The 21,806-nt window shown below is 46.2% G+C and overlaps 1 protein-coding gene across 8 annotated transcripts in view; it reads right to left on the bottom strand.

Moving 5' to 3' along the window:
- RPS6KA2 (ribosomal protein S6 kinase A2) overlaps positions 1-21,806 on the bottom strand; it is a 451,568-nt gene that overhangs the window by 94,428 nt on the left and 335,334 nt on the right. For all 8 annotated transcript variants that reach the window (XM_045390398.3, XM_045390397.3, XM_045390400.3 and 5 more), the window contains one exon: positions 816-896. In XM_045390398.3, the coding sequence (XP_045246333.1) occupies positions 816-896 (81 nt within the window). The remainder of the gene's footprint in view (positions 1-815; positions 897-21,806) is intronic.

Here is a 21,806-nt window from a genome sequence, read left to right as displayed (position 1 = left end):
CCAGAAGGAACAGCAGGGTATGCCCAGCTTCTGCAGGCCTCCTTCATCCTGTCCTCAGATTCACGCAAATCTCACTAACACCTCCCAGACACACCACCTTGTCCTTTGCAACCAAGAACAAACTACTGGTTTTATTGTTGTTCCCTTCTGTGCTTAGCTCATCTGGATTATTAGGTGGGAAAGTTTAATGCAGTAAGCCATGAGTCTGCAGCCACCATCTCATCCCATCTTTTTTTAATTTGAAGATTTCACTTACTGCTTCTCTACTGGGATAAAAAGGCAGACAGCAAATGAAGAGAAGTTGTGTGGCAAAGCAGCTGTCTGGCCTTTGGTTAATTATTTGAGCCTCGAAACATGAAAATAATAAGCTACCTTGAATGGAAGTTTTGAGGGGTCAATGAGCTACTATCTTTAAACATGATATTCATTTGAAATGAAGAAGGTGTTACCATTTCTGGTTTAAAGAAATTATTGGGTCATAGAGCTTTTTATTCTAAAACAACACAAAAATAAGTCATAGATTCACCCCAATCTAGGTTGAGATTATCAATGGTATGGTAACAATTTAATAATGGATATCCCATCAAAATTAGATCTTTGAGATGAAAACAGGGCTTCTTGCTCTTTCAAAGAAAATAAATACAGAAGAGACTAAGCGATCAGGATAGAAGGCACCTTCATCCCCAGGCAGGGCAGGACTCCATGGTATGGGAAAGATTGTCTTCTTTCTGATCTGTTATTTCTTTTTCAATTTTCTTTGATCTGCAGAAGGTTGCCCTGGGTCCTCTCTAAAGTGTCATTTTGACTCTACTTACCATAATGGAGCTTCACAATGAAGGGGTGATTCACCTCTGCCAGGATGTCCCTCTCCATCTTCGATCTCACTCGGTCCCGAACTGCAGAGTAGAAAGATAGAGGCTTTCATGAGGCAGGAAATAAGAGTTCTGAGGAACACTGAACACGAAATATTAGATCTAATTCCTGCCAACTTTTCATTAAAACATTTCAAACACATACAAAACTTGAAAAAGTTGGCCGGGCGCGGTGGCTCAAGCCTGTAATCCCAGCACTTTGGGAGGCCGAGACGGGCAGATCACGAGGTCAGGAGATCGAGACCATCCTGGCTAACACGGTGAAACCCCGACTCTACTAAAAATACAAAAAACTAGCCGGGCGAGGTGGCGGCGCCTGTAGTCCCAGCTACTCGGGAGGCTGAGGCAGGAGAATGGCGTAAACCCAGGAGGCGGAGCTTGCAGTGAACTGAGATCCAGCCACTGCACTCCAGCCTGGGCGACAGAGCGAGACTCCGTCTCAAAAAAAAAAAAAAATGTTGTACAATAATCCTAGATTTAACAACTGCTTACATTTTAATATATTTGCTTTCTCTCTCTCAAACTATATTTTATATATATATATATACACACACATATATACATATATACACACACACACATATATACACACACATATATATACACACACACACACATATATATAAAACGCATCTCTAGCTCTCCAAAAAATTAAAAATAAACTGTAGGCAGCACGACATGTTACTCTGAGGTGCATGTGCAGGTGTCTCCTAAGAATAGGGACAGTCTCTTAGCATAACTCTAACACCTACTGTCACACATAGGAAAACCAGCAATCACTCCATGATACATCTAACATCCAATCTATATTCAGTCCTCCCCTCCATGGCGTTTTCCCGACCTAGGTATCCAATTCAATTATACTGGTTGTTAAATGTCTTTGTTTTGCTCCTAGAAGACAATGGTCCCACACTTATTTCCCTCGCCCTGTATTTTTTCATGGACTTTTTGGGAAGTCCAGGTCAGTTTTTGTCTGTAGAATGTTCCACATTCTGGGTTCGTCTGATCATTGCTCAATTGCTTTCTATAACGCTTGTATTTCTTGTAAACTGGAGGCGTGATAAGATTGGGGATAAACATTTTTGGTCACCAGGTGATGCCTGTACTTTAGCCTCCTCAGATCAAGGGTGCCTGCTGGGCTCGCCCTCTCTGTGATGCTAAACGTGATGGGTGGTTGAGGTGGCAGGTCACCATCTCTCCATGGAAAAGGTCTTCATGTCCCTTTGTAAGTAACAAGCATCTGTGGGCTAATACCTGGCATGGAGTGATCTGTGGGTTCCCTAGCAATCCTTCATCCAATGGTGTTAGCATACATATGTGATCCCTGCCTGAATCATTCAGGGCTACAGAACAGCCATGTTCACACATTTCTGATGGAACTGGAAATCAAGAGGAAGATTCCTTCTCTCCCTCTCCATGAAGATAACCATGGACCATGTACTTTCTGTTGAATTTAGTGTGTTACAACAGTTAAATATTCTTCTTAGTGCTCACACTATCTCAAGTCTGGCCATCTGGGAATACAGATGTAATTAGTTTTGATGCAAAAACAAATGAACAAACAAACAAAGAGCACCACTTGAGTAAGAATAGCTTTAGTATTCCCCTGAGCAAGCTGCTATACCCAGGGCAGTATCCGGGACCTCACACAGCCCCATGAGTGACGGGAGAAAATTTCTTCAAACATTTCTATTGGGACAAATATGGTAAGTGTTGTATCATGGGTCAGGTATTTAAATTTATCCATATTTAGGACTTGTGATACACACACTGCTAAAGTTTTATTTAAGAAATTCTTGGCCGGGCACAGTGGCTCACACCTGTAATCCCAGCACTTTGGGAGGCCGAAACAGGTGGATCGCCAGGTCAGGAGATCAAGACCATCCTGGTTAACACAGTGAAACCCCATCTCTACTAAAAATACAAAAAAAAAATTAGCCGGGCGTGGTGGCGGGCGCCTGTAGTCCCAGCTACTAGGGAGGCTGAGGCAGGAGAATGGCGTGAACCCGGGAGGCGGAGCTTGCAGTGAGCTGAGATCGCGCCACTGCACTCCAGCCTAGGGGACAGAGCAAGACTCCGTCTCAAAAAAAAAAAAAAGAGAAATTTTTCACCAAGAATGCTACAATAATAAGAAGAAAATAGAAAATAACAAACTGGGAGAATGTGGAGAACTTGAACCATTGTGCATAGCTGATGACAGTGTAAAATGGCACAGTCACTGTGGAAAATAGTGTGGTAGTTCCTCACAAAGAAGCAGAATTACCGTGTGACCCAGCAATTCTGCTCAGAGGATACACATCCAAAAAAACTGAAAGCATGGATTTGAACAGGTTCATCTACCCATGTTCGTGGCAGCATTATTTACAACAGACAAAGGAGGAATCAACCCAAGTGTCCATCAACAGATGAACAAAATGTGATGCTGTAGTAAACACACACACACACACACACACACACACACACACACATACAATGGGATATTATTCAGCTCTAAAAAAGGGTAAAATTCTAACACACAATATGAATGAAACTTCAGGACATTATACTAAGTGAAATAAGCCAGACACAAGAAGACAACTATTGTATGATCCCACTATAAGAGCTACCCAGAGTAGTCAGATTCAGAGAGACAGAAAGCAGAATCGTGGTGAACAAGAGCTGGAAGAGGGAGAATGGGAAGTCACTGTTTCCATTTGGGATGATAAAAAGGTTTTGGGTGTAATATTGGTGAGGACAACATTGTGAATGTATTCATGTCACTGAACTGTTCACTTACAAGTGGTTAAAGTGATCAATATTATGTTATATAGGTCTTACCACAGTTATAAAGAGAAAGTCCTTCCTCATTCCTGGGTCCCTGAGCTTCACTGTCTCAACTCCTGGTTTTAATGCTCACACCTAGGATTCAGGCTCTCTGAAGTCTGCCTTTGTCTTTGGTGCTGGGACAGTTTTGCTTTCCCGTTTGGTCTGTAATAGTGTCTCCGGGGGCCGGGTGGTGACCGTGGTGTCTGGCCCTGCACTCCAGCTCACTGTCAGCATCACTGTGTCCTACTCTTGACTTCAGTTTCCTCATATGCTAACCAGATGAGACAGCTCCCACCTCCTGGGGCTGCCTGAGAAAACTGTGAGGTGATGTGTGTGCCACAACAACACGGGGCCAGCCCACACTGTGCTGCCTCAGGTGTCATTGCAGTGACACCTGTATTATATGCTCAGATCCTCGTTTGTTTTCTTTTTCTTTTTTTCTGATCTCTCCTTGCTGTTCCACTGCTCTGCCCATCCCTCTTCTAACCCCAGACCCTTGTCATCACTGTGGTCCTGTGACATTCCTTAGAGCAGGGGTGTCGAATCTTTTGACTTCCCTGGGCCACACCAGAAGAACTGTCTTGAGCCACACATAAAATACACTAACACTAGCGATAGCTGATGACCTTTAAAACATCACCAAAAATCTCATCATCTTTTAAGAAAGTTTACAAATTTGTGTTGGGCTGCATTAAAAGCTATCCTGGGCCCCACGTAGCCCACAAGCTGTGGGTTGGACAAGCTTGCCTTACAGTCTAGACGGGCATCGAGTAGGCACACAGCAGGTGGTGCTGTGCGTCTCCCCTGAACCTCAGTACCTCCTTCCCCAGTGGTCCTTGCAGTTCCTAATCCCTGGAGACCAAAACACCAAGGTGGAGGGTGCGGGAACGACTTCTTATCACTTACGCCCAAGGGGACACGGGGGTTCCTCCTTCCGCCTCAACTAACGGAATCAGGATTTTATTGCTTAAAAGACCTTGGGGAGCATGCAGTTCAACCCCATGTTCTTACAGAAGAGGAAACAGGCTCACTGCAGTAAAAAGCATTGCTCAAAGTTAGATAGCTCCTGGTGGCCTGGAGGAAGCAGACCCCTGCCTGCCCCCCTCCACTGGGTGAAGGCCTGGTGTAGGTCCTAGCCAGCGTGTGTGCACTGTCCTCCTGGACACAGGGGCAGCATGGACTGCGGCACAGGAGACAAACTGCTGGGGAGGCAAAAGGGGAAGCAAACAACCTGGGCTGAAGGAGATTTAATGAGAGGGGCCATGAATGGAAACCACTACCCCAGTTGTTAAAGCGGAGGACTGTGTTCAGAAGCCAGGAGAGCACAGAACACTTTCACAGAATACAATTTTGTACCCCTGGCTGTGATTTTCTCTCTAGAGTAATGACCCCGGAGTTTAGAGATTCTTTTCTTCCTCTCTGATTGTAGTCATTGTGTGCAAACCTTTTTGGAAGGCTCTCCTACGGAATTTAGTCTTGCACCCGCTCCTGTTTATCATTTGTGAGTTCATGTCTTAGTGATCTGGATTCTGTGTGCTGGTCAGGGTAGTTTTCTTCTCTATGTAGGTAAACTGGAAAATAGGCCATAGGATCACGGATGTCGGGGAGATGTGGGAGCAAAGGTAGGCTCCGTCTTCCTAGCCCTTTTGCAAATCAGACAGCTGAATGGTGAGGTCACAATTCTTGCCACTTGGCCTCAAATTCTTTCCTCTCCCACCTCTTCTCCTGGGCCCACTCCTTTCCCATCACTGCTTCTCAGTCTCCTTTGTGCTGGGCATTTGGAATGTGAAGAGGCAGGCTCTGCCCTCCAGGAAGTGAGAGCCCTGTGGGGAGACACTCTGAGGTGATGGCAGCAAGGGGCCACCAGAGGGTGACCAGCCCCACCCCTTGTGTGCTGGGGGAGCTGTGCATGCTGGGGGAACTGGAAACGGCCCGGGAGGTTTTCACAGAGGAGGAGCTAAGCCTTACAGGGGACCCGGGAGCCTCCAGGTGCTCAGGCAGGAGGATACAGGCCAAGGGATGGCCCTGAAGGGTGGCAGCTGGGGTACCCTCAGGGATGCAGGTGGGATGGCGCACAGAGCTGCAGCGCCACACTGATGAGGCCTGTGGGCAGGGACGTGGGAGCTTGCAGAGCCGAGAGACCTTGGAGAGGACTTTCACACAGCACATGTTTAGGGCCTCTAGATTTAAGAGGTCATGTGGAGGATGCAATAGCAACAGGGCCGGAATGGGCAATGTGGCTAGAATGGGGCAAAGGGATCCTGCTATCCAGCCCTGCAGAGGGACAGGTCTGGCCTGGAGGAGGGAGAACTGAGACCTCACGACCTCTCAGCTGGTGGGAATAAAAAGGAGAGAGCTGCATCATCCTAGCCCTCTGCATGGGTGACTGGTGGAGAAATTAGCCAGGAGAGAAGTCAGGTGGTGGGCAGGGAGAGAACAGGCCACCTGCACTCTTGGCCCGTTGAGTGCTGAGGACATGCAGGGCTCAGGAAAAGACTTGGTTTGGAGCTTTGCTGGAAATAACAGATGCAAACACCCACCCCAAGGCAGCAGCCCACGGTGCCCGAGGACCACTGGAGGATATGGAGGATGAGAGGAGGACCGTGGTGAGGACCTCGGTGAGGGTATTGTTGTTCTGAAGGAGGAGGGAGAGAGGATGTACCATGATGTGGTCCGCAATAGGAAGACCCAGAGGAGACAGAGAGAGAAATCAGGAAATGTGAAAGAAGTGTTTGGTGGCAGCAGATGCTCAAGACAGTCCACCAGGTGGGGACTGCAGGAGGCCACTGGTGGAGTCGTGTGACTCACGGCCGATTCATTGGGGACGATGCGATGAGGACACTGCTCATCCCAGGGGAGAGGCCGGCAGCTGGGTCTGTGTAACCCCTTGATGTGACTTTTAGAAGCTTTGATATACTTTTTTATTAAAACATTTTATCCATTCATTCCTGAAAAAATAGTTCCTGATGTAGATAAAAATAAGAGAGCTTGTTTTATTAAACACGGCTGCAGTTATGCACCGGAGAGGACACTCTGAAGGGCAAAACCTCACACGAGCATCGGCATGACGTCATTAGGATGCTCCCAACAGCCTCTGGAGATTGCCGGATGGAGCTCTTGTATCTACTACCCTGGCTCTGCGGCAGAGGAGAATGAATGTACGGAGGAAAAGCAAAACGATTCACAAGGAAGATGTTACAAAGAACGTCTCTGTGAAAGGAAAATAAATCCTGGGGCCCCCACATCACTAAGCTAAAGGGAAAAGTCAAGCTGGGAGCTGCTTGGGGCCAGCCTGCCTCCCATCCTATTCAGTCACCCCTCTGCTCACTGAGATCAGTGCAGATCTGATTGTCTCCTTTGGAGAGGCTCGTCAGAAACTCAGAAGAATGTGATCATTTGTCTCTTATCTACCTTTGACCCGGAAGCCCCACCCCGCTGAAGACCGAAGAGTCTTCCCACCTTTGCTTCCAGTTGTCCAACCTTTCCAGACTGAACCAGTGTTCATATGTATGTTGACTGATGTCCTATGTCTCCCTAAAATGTACAAAACCAAATGGTCCTCTGACCACCTTGGGCACATGTTGTCAGGACCTCCTGAGGCCGTCACAGGTGCATGTCCTCAACCTTGGCATAAACTTTCTAAATTAACTGAGACCTGTCTGAGATTTTGGGGGTTCACATCTCCATTGCCCACCTCTCCCCAGTTATAGCCTCCAATAGCTACAGCCAGTGTGAGCACCAAAGAGTTTCCGGGAGTTAATGAAAGCAAACCTGGAATCTATTCACTCACCACAAAGACCCCAAAGGCAGAAAGGACATAGTGGAATCAGAAAGATTTCTCTCAAAGTAAAAGCAAAGGCCTGGGCAGAAGACACAGGGCTCATGAACACAGGCGGGCTCTGCAGGAAGCCGGGGGTGGGGAGGGCGGGAGTGACCACACACAGTGGGAGGGGTGGGGAGGCCGCCCCTTCCAGGATGATTAAACAATAAGCCTCTCTCTCTCTGAGCTGCCTGCTGGCATCAAACAAAGTTAAACTCAATAAGGAAAATTTCTCTGTCACACATCACACAGCCAATGGGGCTGCCATTGAGGACCCATGGGCTTTACCACGCCCTAGACTCAAAATGCTTCCACACAGGGAAAACCTCATGAGATGCATGTGGCCAGGCTTCCAATGCTGTGCCCTTTGTCTCAGCAGAGCAGGCCCAGGCTTGGCAGCGCCCGAGGGAGGGCAGGCCATCTGTCACCCCAACGTGCCTCCTCTTCTGGGTGAAGTCCCTGTTCCACCTGCCAGGCCCTGCATGCTCTGAAGCTGAGACCTGGTGAAGCAGCGTGGCAGAGAAAAGGGGGGTTCCTACTCCATCTTGCCATCTCCTTGCAAAGCTTGGTCTTTGACTCTGGGTAAGAGCATCTAAAAGTCCTCTAAACAGGACCGCTGTTATTGAATTCACATCCATTTGGAATGAAGAACATTGTTTAGCCACATATCTGACTTTATAGCATTGGTAAGTCTGGTGAAAAATTAGAGAAAGATAGATGTCTTATATTCACATTTGGAAGGGACTATCTAGTTACAGTAAAAAAAAAAAAACAAAAAACAAACAAAAAAAAAAAACAAGGTCTCCTCCCTATATCTTACACTAAAATAAATCCCAGCTCTATTAAAGAATTACTTTAAAAACAAAACAAAACAAAAACAAAGTTGGCCAGGCACGGTGGCTCACACCTGTAAGTCTAGCACTTTGGGAGGCTGAGGTGGGTGGATTGCTTGAGCTCAAGAGTTGGAGACAAGCCTGAGTGTTGGGAACAGGCCCCCAAATCTGGCCATAAACTGGCCCCAAAACTGGCCATAAACAAAATCTCTGCAGCACTGTGACATGCTCGTGATGGCCTTGACACCATGGCCTACCCAGGGTGGAAAACCGCTTAACGCATTCTTAAACCACAAACAACAGCATGAGCGATCTGTGCCATAAGGACATGTTCATGGTGCTGGTAACTAGCCAGAGCCATCCCTTTATTTTGGCCTATCCCTTTGTTTCCCATAAGGAATACTTTTAGTAAATCTTATGACTGGCTTGCTGTCAATAAATATGCGGGTAAATCTCTGTTCAAGGTTCTCAGCTCTGAAGGCTATGAGACCCCTGACTTGCCACTCCACACGCTATATTTCTGTGTGTGTGTCATTAATTCCTCTAGCGCCACTGGGTTAGGGTCTCCACAACCGAGCTGGTCTCGGCACCTGAGCAACACGGTAAAACGCTGTCTCTACTAAAAATACAAAACATTAGCCAGGAGTGGTGGCGTGCACCTACAGCCCTAGCTCTTGGAAAGCTGAGGTGGGAGAATCTCTTGAGCCTGGCAAGTTGAGGTAGGGTGATGGGAGTAAAACACTGCCTCAAAAAAAAAAAAAAGCAAAAACAAACTACAATAAAGGTGAACACTTATCTGGTATCCGGATGGGAATCTTTTTTTTTGTTTTTTAAATATAAGCAATGGAAGAAATAACACAGAAAAGATAGACAGATTGAGTTACAAAATATTTACAAATTGGCCATCCAAAAAGATTATAAAATTAAAAGGCAAACAAAAAATATGGTTATCTTAAACAAGCAGAAAAAAAGGTCAAAAGCCAAAATAAATACAATACCCAATACTATCATTATGCTTATAATAATAAAGAAATGGAGAATTTAGCCCTGACAGTGAACAGAACATATTCCAGATTAAACACATCAGTGCAGGGAAGACGTTTTTGTAAGAATGTTCTGTACGGTTGACACCCCGGGCACAATGTGGCCTAACACAAGTATATGTTGGCTTTAGGGTGGCAGAAAACAGGAAAAGGATGTGTCCCCTCCAGGGCAGGGCTGTATTACTGCTGACGACACGGTGTAACTGACCAATGCCTAGTTTCCATATATGAATGCAAGGACAAACTAAACAAGATGTCAAGGGACAAGGACAGTCATTACACCAAGCAACGCCCTCAGCATATGAAATACTATGACTGGAAATGGCTCTTCAAGACTGGGGAAGATGCTCAGGTCTGTGCAAATTCTAGCTTTGCTGGGCACAGCTGCAATCCACTGACCTCACCATTGCCCACCCTAGGAGGTGTTGGTTATTCATGGCCCATAGCCAGGGATGGAATGAAAGGGCTGGAACCATGGATCTGCCAACTGACAGCCATGGAGTGATTCTTCCACTAAGAAACAGACAGTGAAAGCAAATGTTTCATTTTCTGATGCTGAGTACGTTCAAGCCGCCTCTTTGACAGCTAGGGAGTCCAAGGAGCTTTCATTTCTAAGATCTAGACACACAAAAAAGAAAACCAAGTGAAGAGGTTTCTTTGGACATGTCAGCAACAATTTTCTGTTGGGTAGTTCTAGACTAGTGGAGACTCTGGAGCCAAGCCATTTGGGCCAGGCCAGAGCCTCTCTGTGATGTTTATTCTCTGGTACTTAACAGGTTAGTCTGAAGTTGACTGGGGCTTGCTACTATAGATGTGAAAAGAATAAATATTCTAGGCTATCTTGAGATTCACTAATAAATGGTAGGTACTGGGGATAAGTTAAAATTTCATCGTCCTGGCAGGGCGCGGTGGCTCAAGCCTGTAATCCCAGCACTTTGGGAGGCCGAGATGGGCGGATCACGAGGTCAGGAGATCGGGACCATCCTGGCTAACACGGTGAAACCCTACCTCTACTAAAAAATACAAAAAACTAGCTGGGCGAGGTGGCGGGCGCCTGTAGTCCCAGCTACTCGGGAGGCTGAGGCAGGAGAATGGCGTGAACCCAGGAGGCGGAGCTTGCAGTGAGCTGAGATCCGGCCACTGCACTCCAGCCTGGGCAACAGAGCGAGACTCCGTCTCAGGGAAGGAAAAAAAAAAGATTTCATTGTTCTTCAAGTCAGCCCTCTATTTGTGGCCAACCTGCCGTATTTCAGGTTTGGGTGATGTGGTTTCCATGGTTTACTTTGCTCTGTTCAGCAACCTGTGCCTACTGGTACCAGCTCTAACTGCCATGTGCTCTTCACCTGTCACGGCCCCAAGACAATCCCTGGGGCTGAGATGGTTGTGGAGACACCAACAGGTTCACCCCACTGTGAAGGGCATGGTTTCCTTCCCAGGAAAACATGGGAGGAAGCTCTTTGTGAGATTATCCTGGCAGGCATAGGATATATGATACACAACTAGAGCTACTTTCTGGAACCCCTCTTCAAGGTGCCTTTTTTCAGGCAGCAATGCCTGTGTTTGTGTTTCTGATTTTTAAATGATCTCCACCAATAGACATTATATGTATGTCACATTATATAGCATATTGTGGTGGTTAGTTTTAGTGTCAACTTGACTGGGCTAAGAGATGCCCAGAGACCCCGTGCAACGTGATTTCTGGGTGTGTCTGTGAGGGCATTTCTGGAAGATATCAGCATTTGAATTGGTGGACTGAGTAAAGATCACCCTCCCCTATATGGGCAGGCACCATCCAGTCTACTGAGGGCCTGAAGAGAACAAAAAAGCAGTGGGAGAGGAATCTGCTCCCTGTTGAACTGGGACATTCATGTTTTCCAGCCCTTGGACATCAATGCCTGGTTCTTGGGCTGAGACTTAAACCATTGTTCTCCTCTCCCCCCACCAAGTTCTCAGGACTTCAAATTCAGACTGGAGCTTACACCACCAGCTCTCCTGGTTCTCAGGACTTCGAATTCGGACTGGAACTTATACCACCAGCTCTCCTGGTTCTCAAGACTTCGAATTCAGACTGGAACTTACACCACCAGCTCTCCTGGTTCTCAGGACTTCGAATTCAGACTGGAACTTATACCACCAGCTCTCCTGGTTCTCAGGACTTCAGATTCAGACTGGAACTTATACCACCAGCTCTCCTGGTTCTCAGGACTTCAGATTCAGACTGGAACTTACACCACCAGCTCACCTGGTTCTCAGGACTTCAGATTCAGACTGGAACTTACACCACCAGCTCTCCTGGTTCTCAGGACTTTGAATTCAGACTGGAACTTACACCACCAGCTCTCCTGGTTCTCAGGACTTTGAATTCAGACTGGAACTTACACCACCAGCTCACCTGGTTCTCAGGACTTTGAATTCAGACTGGAACTTATACCACCAGCTCACCTGGCTCTCAGGACTTCAAATTCAGACTGGAACTTATATCACCAGCTCTCCTGGTTCTCAGGCCTTTGGATTTGAACTGAATGACACCCCAGCCTTCCTGGTTCTCCAGCTTGCAGACAGAAGCCCCTGGGGCTTCTGGGCCTTCATACCCATGTGAGCTGATTCCTGCAATAAATCTCCCACTAAGAAATGTATATCCATCCTGTTGGTTCTATTACTCTGGAAAACCCTGAATAATACAGAATTTGGTACCCAGAAGTAGGATGCTGCTATAATAAAACCTAAGAATGTGGAAGCAGCTTTGGAACTGCGTAATGGGTAGAGGCTGGAAGAGTTCTGAGATGCAGCTAGAAAAGGCCTATGTTGCCATGAACAGACCTTTCAATGCGATTCCGGTTGAGGACTCAGAAAGAAAAGGAGAGCTGTAGAGAAGGCCTACATCTTCTTAGGGAATAACTAAGGAATCCTGAATGTTGATAGGAAGTCAGTATGGACCAGCCATCTCCACAGAAGCCGGCAGCGATCTCCGAGGCAACAGAAACATGACCCTGCAGCCAACTCAGAGAGCATCAGCGCTGCCCACCCGTGTCAGGCCAGGCACAAGAGCCCCAGGGTAGAATGATTTAAAAGTAGGGGCCACTGTACCTGGGACTGCAAGGGCACTGCCCCACATCATGGGCTCCCCACCCTCCAGTGCTGCTGCCCCTGGCTGCCTCAGGTGCCCTGTGAGCCCCAGCAATTGCCCTCTGCAGGGAGCAGGTGGCAAAGGCTGGCAGTAACTGTGAGGTTCTCTCTTCCCCACCATGGGGAGTGCAGGAGCCTTGGGGGTGTGGCTGTCCCTACCTAAATTTCAAAGGCTGGGGTCCAGGCACAGAACCACTGTGGGGCCATCCAGCCATACTGGATGGGGTCACTCAAAGCTGTTGGGGGGGCCACCCAAAGCCATGGGGCCAGGGACTTGTAGAGCTGACCCCTGCCCTGCAAAGCTCTGGGGCAGGACCCCTGCTCCAGTGGGTCTGGAGGGCACAGTATCTAGTCAAAGAGGATTATTCTGGAGCCTTGAGGTTCCATGTTATTTTCCCTGTTGGGTTTTAGACTTACTTGGGACCTGTTACTCCTTTCTTCTTTCCTATTTCTCCTTTTTGAAAGGAAATGTCTGTCCTATGCTGGTCCCACCACTGGAGTTTTGATGCACAGAGCTCGTGTGGTTTCATAGGCTCACAGCTGGAGGGTGATTTCGGTCAGGATGAATCATACCTTGGATCCCATTAATACAGAGCGATCGTGGAGATACTGACATTGGGGGTCAGAGGAAACCATATGATTTGGATGAGATGTTGGGCTTTAGACTTGAGTTGATGTGGGAATGAAGCAGAGGCTATGGAGATGGGATGAATGTGGGGAAGACATGAATTTTAGGGACTGGGGTACTATGCTATAGACTGTGTATGTTCCCCCCACTAAATTCATATGTTGAAACCTAACCCCTAGTGTGATGGTTTTAGGTGGGGCCTCTGGGAGGTGATTAGGTCAGAAGGGTGGAGCCCTCATGCATGGGATTAGGGCCCTTAGAAATGAGACCCCAGAGAGCTCATTCATGCCTTCCGTCAAGTGAGGACACAGCCAGAGATGGCTATGAACCAGGCAGCAGCCCTCACCAGGCACGAAATCTGACATAGCCTGGATCTTGGACTTGCAACAGAACTGTGAGAAAAAATTTCTGTTGTTTAAAAGCCACCCAATCTATGATGTTCTGTGGTATCAGCCTGAATGAACTAAGACACATATCGTATCACATTATAGCATACTGTTCTGTTCTATCTAGGTGATATTACAAAAGAGAATTAAGGTTAAGACAACATTAAATTAAATGCAATTCTGTCAGCCACTGTGAAGATGAGAAATGGCTGTGTAAATGCACCTCAGGAAACCCCCACTTAGGAAACCCCCACTTAGGGGGACGTACTGGATGCTGCACTGACCGTGCAGTGCCAATAGCTCTGCGGCCACACGCCCACGGGACCTTGGCTTCTGCGCACACCTCCGCAGGGGGCTGAGCACGTGCAGACGGCCTCGGTGATCTGAAGGCCTGGCAGTCAGAGGCTCGATGATGCTTTGTGTTTGATGCAGCACAACCGGAGGGATTTTGAAGACTGAGCTGACAGACACACTCTAGCCTGAGACTTACCAGCACTAGAGAGTGTGGGCTGTGCTAAGCTCATTCTCCCCCACTGGGTGGCCATTGCCTGAGACTTCCTTTCTTTACCCACAAAAAGGCTATTGAACCTGAAATTATATCCCGAGCGGTCTTCCAGATGCAGAATAAAAGTCCTTCTTCCCACGATATCTTTTAGCTTTCAAAGGTTTAATTCAAAGGTTAAAAAAAAAGGGCTTCCATGAGCCATTGTGTTGCCCAACTTTTGGGGGGCAAACTTTTTATAGTTAATTATTCCACAAATAAAGGAAGAGAAGAAAACCGTAAATAATAATAAGAAAAGTTAACCACACTGATGACCAGAATGGGCATGACTCCCCAAGAGGTGTCTTTTTATTCTTCTATACTGAAGCATTTTTAAAAAGACTGATATGGTTACTTAACGGACTTCCTTAATAGAGATTCTTTGTGCAGAAAAATCTTAAGCCCATTACTCTTAAGTGCTTACATTGCACAGCTATTAAAGATGACAAGTCATGAAAAAAATCTATTTCCTCCTTTTTGAATATCTATAATACAAGAAATGCAACTCTGGTAATAAACACATAGAGGACTCCACCATACAGAGGCAGGTATATCTGTAATAAATCAGATGCCTGTTAGGTAAGGGTGATGTTTGTCTGAAATGCAACAGAGTGAGGTCGTATCTTACAAAGGGCTTGAGAAAGACAGAAGTCAAAGATGACTTAAGGAGGAGACATTTTCATTTTGTTTGTCATCTTATGCAATTAAATGGGAAATTAATCCCTTGAAGAGTAAACACCTCATACAATGAGGAGGGATGTAACTTCTTGCTGGAGAAACACAGGGAGTCTGTCATCTGGTAAGGATGGAGCTCGCCCAGGGAGGCCTGAGGACCCAGGGAGTTATCTTGGGACAAGCACAGAATTCTGACCTTCATCACCTCCAAACAATATGCTTTTGAGTGGCTTTGCTGCTTTGTGCCTTAGTTTCATCATTCGTAAATAAAGATGATGATTTATAAAAATAGAATAATAATACCAGTCCTCCCCTCTTGAGAGAGGGCAAAATTGTGCTTAGAATTTTCCTTACTTTTTTCTCCCCTGGGAATCTGAAATCATCCAAATGGAAATCAAATGACATAAATGAATTAGCATATTATGGAAATACAATCTGTTCAAGCTACCAGATTGATTGGAGCTGAGTTTCTGAGTGACTCAGTGCCTTCTAACGAAGCATCTCTGCATAAGAGAGGAAAACAAATAAAGAGGTGCTGAAAATAACATTCTGGGGTTTGGAGCCAGGCGGGCTAACTCTGAGGAGGTTCTATTTCAAGATGTTGTCATTGATACCTGTCTATGCGGATCACTACATACAGCTCTGCATTCCCAGTGCCTCTGCAGTGACCCCGTCTTAGAGGGCGTGCTCCACTGCTTACAGGAAGGACAGAGCGGGCTTTGACATGTCGCCGAGCTCGGACTGTGCTGCCTGGGCCCATTCCAGCATCTCCTGGCTGCCGCGGGTGCCACAAGAGTGACCCACCACACAGTCCCCGAAAACACACAACACCAGCATAACCATCGGTGACTGGACTTGCTTAAACAGAGAGATCCTGCTGGAATGATTTCATCTTCTCCTTTACAAACAACTGAACACAGCTTATTTCTTTCCAGGAAGGGAATGCATATCTCCTCTAGGCTGAGAAAGTTGACTTGCAGGGAAAAATGCTTGAAAACTCGTTAGGCATGAAAACCCAGGTGCAGTCCTATCAGAAAAATCATCATTACCCAGAAATATTTCACGCGAGCAGCTCATTCCACATTGCGGAGAGCGCCCACCAAGACGAGGGAATTCCGCACAGCGAGTCCTCCTGCAGAAGGGCGCATCTGTGTTCTCCATGCAGGCACCGGCCACCTTTGGTCATGAACATGATCACAGGCCTTTCACATTGTAACGGGAGGTATTACAGCTGAACCAGGAGGTCATTCTTTCTAACCAGGTGGCATTGAACTTCCTCCCCACATCCCTACTCAGCAGATCTCAACAAAACCTCAACCAGGAAAGTCCTAACGCAGGTCCAAAGCCAAGCAGTCTTCGTGGAGAAAAGGGCCGAAGGTGGACACAGCTTACACTTCCCGAGACTTTGCCTAGGCCGGCAGCGCTCCGCACGCTCTAACGAGGGGGAGCCTCACATCGGCAATGATGTGGGGCAGGTAGTATCTATTAATACATCCTATCCCACTTTCAGCAGGGGGACACTGAGGCCAGGAGAGGCGCCCCGAGATGGCACAGCTCGCGGGGTTAGAGCTGGACTCGGCTCCAGCGTCTGGACTTGGTGCTCCTGGCCCCTGTATCAGGGATTCTCCATGTTGGCAGCACCCTGGCGACATCAGCAGAGGCAGCTTTCATGGATTCTCATGCTCAGACCGACCAACTTACAGTCCCCCAGAGGGAGATTTATAAAGTAAATCTTGTGAAAGTCCCCCAGCATTTTGTGAAAGTCCCCCAGGCCATTCCAGCTTGCAGCTGAGGATGAGAACTACTGCTCCATACAATACAGCCCGTCTCTTAAGATGTGTGACCAGCCCTGTTTGATGAAGATGAGGCTTGGTTCATTCTTGGTTTCACGGTTGGGAATATGTTTCTTTGCAATACATTCCTTTAAATCAAGTTCCCTTACAATACGAAGCAGGGATATTACCCTTTGGAATTCATTTTATGTGGAATGCATTATATAGAATTGTTACCTGTAATAACCCCATGTTGAGTCACGAATGTGGAAGCTTTGTCAAGTTAAAGGTGTCGAGCACATTGAAGGCGTCGAGCACATTGAAGGCGTCCTTAAGTACTGGGATGACAGGCAGCACCACTGGGTCGACAGGCAGCACCACTGGGTCAACAGGCAGCACCACTGGGTCAGAGGGAGAGGAGCAAGGTTTCGAGCGCACCCCAGCAGCGTGGCCCCCTCAGCTGCTGAGCAGAGGACCTCCCTCAGAAATGACCCGCCACCTCTGTAAAGGAAGGAGGCGGGTGCCCAACGCTCCAAACTTGTTTGAAGATCAGATGGAGCTGTCAGAAGCCATTATCCTCCGAGGTGAGCTGGAAGGAATCCCACCGACAACCCTCACTTCCAGGCACAGGACGATCAGCCCCGGTTTGGAGAAACGAGCTGGAGTTTCAAAACGACTTCTGCAGGTCTCCTGCCCCCTTTCATTTTTCTTTTTCAAAACATTTGACTATTCACGTGCCTGGCATCTTCCCTGGACAGCTGCCTGGGCTTTCACTGTTTTGCTGTCAGCACGTGGAGAGCATCCCTGCAGCTGTTACCACACGTTCCTTCTCTCTCCTTGACGTTCTTCAGGATGATTAACGATCTCACAAACCAGGGATATTATGAGGGTGGAGAATGGGTTAGGAGATAGTTGAACAACTTGAGCTAATGGAACGCTGAGGTGTTAGAGCTGAGACAAACTTGGAGGTCCCTTTGTGTCAACTCTCTTCTTTCACAGATGAGGAAGACACAAAAAACTAAGGTTTTGGGCCAGGAAGTATCCTTGCCCAGGCTACTTAGTGCCAGGCCTCCTCTCCACATAACTCCGCTGCATCACGGTTAGATCCAGGGACCTAACCTACTTTGAAGTATGCAAACTATTATTTGCAAAGCTTTTCTATTTTTCTCTTCAGAAAATAAATTCCAACGAAATTTTTGGGAAAAAATCTATTTTTTAGTGATGGATCACTATGGAAAGCTGAAACAGTATAAGATGTAAAACAATGATTAGTTTTAAAGCTGACTTTTAAGGAGCACAAGGAAACAAAAATGTTTCTATTCTTCTATGTTTATATGTTTTTTTTTTTTTTTTTTGACAGGGTCTTGCTCTGTCACCCAGGCTGGAGTGCAGTGGCACAATCACGGCTCACTGAAGCCTTGAACTCTTGGGCTTAAGCAATCCTCTTACCTCAGCCTCCCAAGTAGCTGGGACTACAGGTGTGCGCCACCATACCCAGTTAATTTTTTGACTTTTTAAATTTTTTGTAGAGATGGGGTCTTTTTTTTTTTGAGACGGAGTCTCGCTCTGTCGCCCGGGCTGGAGTGCAGTGGCCGGATCTCAGCTCACTGCAAGCTCCACCTCCCGGGTTTACGCCATTCTCCTGCCTCAGCCTCCCGAGTAGCTGGGACTACAGGCGCCCGCCACCTCGCCTGGCTAGTTTTTTATATATTTTTTTTAGTAGAGACGGGTTTTCACTGTGTTAGCCAGGATGGTCTCGATCTCCTGACCTCGTGATCCACCCGTCTCGGCCTCCCAAAGTGCTGGGATTACAGGCTTGAGCCACCGTGCCCGGCCAGAGATGGGGTCTTAACATGTTGCCTAAGTCTTGAACTCCTGGGCTCAAGAAATCTTCCCACCTCTGTCCCCTAAAGCGCTGGGATTATAGGTGTGACCACCACACCCAACCGCATGGCTCATTCTCATAGTATAAAAATAATTTTAGCTACTCAAGCATATTGTTGCAAAATATTTTTAAAAAACTTTATATTACAAAAAGTTAGATATATTTTATTTCTGTTGAAAACTTGCAGTAATAGATTATAGGGAAGAAGACAACAGCTAGCCCCAATCCTGTAAGTCAGGCCTTCACTTTGGCATGTTTGCTCCTGGCACAATGTCCATCTCGTGTGTGCACACACCTCACTACTGCTCAAGTCACTCTTACATTTAACAATTAACAATACCGTGATCATTCTGTACACACAGCTTTATATCAAGTCTATTCCATGTAACTGTGGATCACGAGCCGCTTCTCAAGGACACCGTGAATTGGATTATAAACAGCCATGAACACTTGCATCAAGGAGAGTGAAGTCGTTGAGATGGAGAGTTCTGCACTTGAGCTAAGAGGTCAAGGTCAGCCCTGATGGAGTCCAGGCTTAGCGACGACTTAAACAGAGAGCAGCTTCCCACTCCTCCATTCCACTGCATTCCTACAGAGCAGGGTGAGCAGGCACAGATTCCAGCCACACTCCCACTTTGCCTCCCCTTCCTTCAGTGGCGGGAGAGGGTGAGACCAACTTTGAAGGGAAAGAAGGAACCATTACGCTTGAAGGAGAAAAGAAGCTCTTCTGGGTCACTCCTGGTGCCCTGGAGAGGTGAACATGGAACCGGCTGATGGACAGTAGGACAGGGTGTGGCCGAGGACAGGCTGGAGAGCTTCCCGCGTCCACCTGTCTTTGTCTTAAACCACAGAAAGATGCCTCATCTGTGTTTGAGAGCAAATCTCAATGCCTCAAAGATGAAAGAGTGGGTTTTAGGAAAGGACTGTATTATCCAGCAGCTGTTCATTTTAAGAATAACAGCTTTTTGGAGATATAATTCACATTCCATACGATTTGCCCATTTAAAGTGTACAATTCAATGATTTTTAGGATATTCACAGAGTTGTGCAACCATCCCTACAGTGGGTTTTAAAGCATTTTAATCACCCCAAAAGCAGCTCCAGACCTGTCTCAACTCAGTTCCCACCTCTCTCACCCCCCAGCCTAGGAAGCCACTCATCTACTGTCTGTTTCTAGGGTCTGTCTCTTCTGGACTGTCATATGAGTGGAATCTTAACCTGTGCAGCTTGGTGCCTGGCTGTTCTTGCTGAGCGCACTCTTCCCAGGCTTCACTCGTGTTGGCGCGTGCACCAGTACTTTATTTCTTTCTATCGCCCAATATAATTCCGTTGAATAGACAGACACTTTATTTTTCCATTTCCCAGATAGTGGACATTTGAGCTCTTTCTCTTTTTTGGCTCCTGTGAATTGGCTGATGCTGCCATGAACATTCCTGTGCTAGTTTCTGTGTAGACAGCTGTGTTCATTTCTCTTGGTGAACCACCTAGGAGTGGACCAGTGAGGTCGCATGGTAATCTCTGGCCAACCTTTCAAGAAACTGCAAGAACAGTTCACTGTGTCGGCATTCAGATGATCCTGCACTAACAAATGTCTAATTTAACTTCCTATTTTGAAGAGGTAACTGTTACTGAAGATATTATTTTATTAAAAGTTAGGGTTACAAGGTCAAAACCTGCTTTGTTTTCTGTATATTTTCTCATCAACACAGAAAAATTATTGAATATTTTTTGAGAATCTTGAAATATTTGATAAGTTCAAATGACAAACAGTTTTAGAAATATTGTTATACCTAAAATTAAAAAAATTTCACTCTATGAACTCCCATTCACAATTGCTTCAAAGAGAATAAAATGCCTAGGAATCCAACTTAAAAGGGATATGAAGGACCTCTTTAAGGAGAACTGCAAACCACTGCTCAACGAAATAAAAGAGGACAGAAACAAATGGAAGAATATTCCATGCTCATGGATAGGAAGAATCAGTATCGTGAAAATGGCCATACTGCCCAAGGTAATTTAAAGATTCAATGCCATCCCCATCAAGCTACCAATGACTTTCTTCACAGAACTGGAAAAAACTACTTTAAAGTTCATATGGAACCAAAAAAGAGCCTGCATTGCCAAGACAATCCTAAGCAAAAAGAACAAAGCTGGAGGCATCATGCTACCTGACTTCAAACTATACTACAAGGCTACAGTAACCAAAACAGCATGGTACCAGCACCAAAACAGAGATACAGACCAATGGAACAGAACAGAGCTCTCAGTAATAATGCCACACATCTACAACCATCTGATCTTTGACAAACCTGACAAAAATAAGAAATGGGGAAAGGAGTCCCTATTTAATAAATGGTGCTGGGAAAACTGGCTAGCCATATGTAGAAAGCTGAAACTGGATCCCTTCCTTACACCTTATACAAAAATTAATTCAAGATGGATTAAAGACTTAAATGTTAGACCTAAAACCATAAAAAACCTAGGCAATGCCATTCAGGACAAAGCCATGGGCAAGGACTTCATGACTAAAACACCAAAAGCAATAGCAACAAAAGCCAAAATTGACAAATGGGATCTAATTAAACTAATGAGCTTCTGCACAGAAAAAGAAACTACCATCAGGGTGAACAGGCTACCTACGGAATGGGAGAAAATTTTTACAATCTGCCCATCTGACAAAGGGCTAATGTCCAGAATCTACAAAAAACTTAAACAAATTTACAAGAAAAAAACAAACAACCCCATCAAAAAGTGGGCGAAGGATATGAACAGACACTTCTCAAAAGAAGACATTTATGCAGCCAACACATGAAAAAATGCTCATCATCACTGGCCATCAGAGAAATACAAATCAAAACCACAATGAGATACCATCCCACAGTAGTTAGAATGGCAATCATTAAAAAGTCAGGAAACAACAGGTGCTGGAGAGGATGTGCAGAAATAGGAACACTTTTACACTCTTGGTGGGACTGCAGACTAGTTTAACCATTATGGAAGACAGTGTTGTGATTCCTCAAGGATCTAGAACTAGAAATACCACTTGAGCCAGCCATCCCATTACTGAGATATACCCAAAGGATTATAAATCATGCTGCTATAAAGACACATGCACACATATGTTTACTGCAGCACTATTCACAATAGCAAAGACTTGGAACCAATCCAAATGTCCATCAATGATAGACTGGATTAAGAAAATGTGGCACATACACACCATGGAATACTATGCAGCCATAAAAATGGATGAGTTCATGTCCTTTGTATGGACATGGATGAAGCTGGAAACCATCATTCTGAGCAAACTATCTCAAGGACAGAAAACCAAACACCACATGTTCTCACTTATAGGTGGGAATTGAACAATGAGAATACTTGGACTCAGGAAGGGGAACATGACACACTGGGGCCTGTCATGGG

The sequence above is a fragment of the Macaca fascicularis genome, chromosome 4 (assembly GCF_037993035.2).
Source record: "Macaca fascicularis isolate 582-1 chromosome 4, T2T-MFA8v1.1".
NCBI lineage: Eukaryota > Metazoa > Chordata > Mammalia > Primates > Cercopithecidae > Macaca > Macaca fascicularis.
This window is presented reverse-complemented; position numbering and strand designations above follow the sequence as displayed.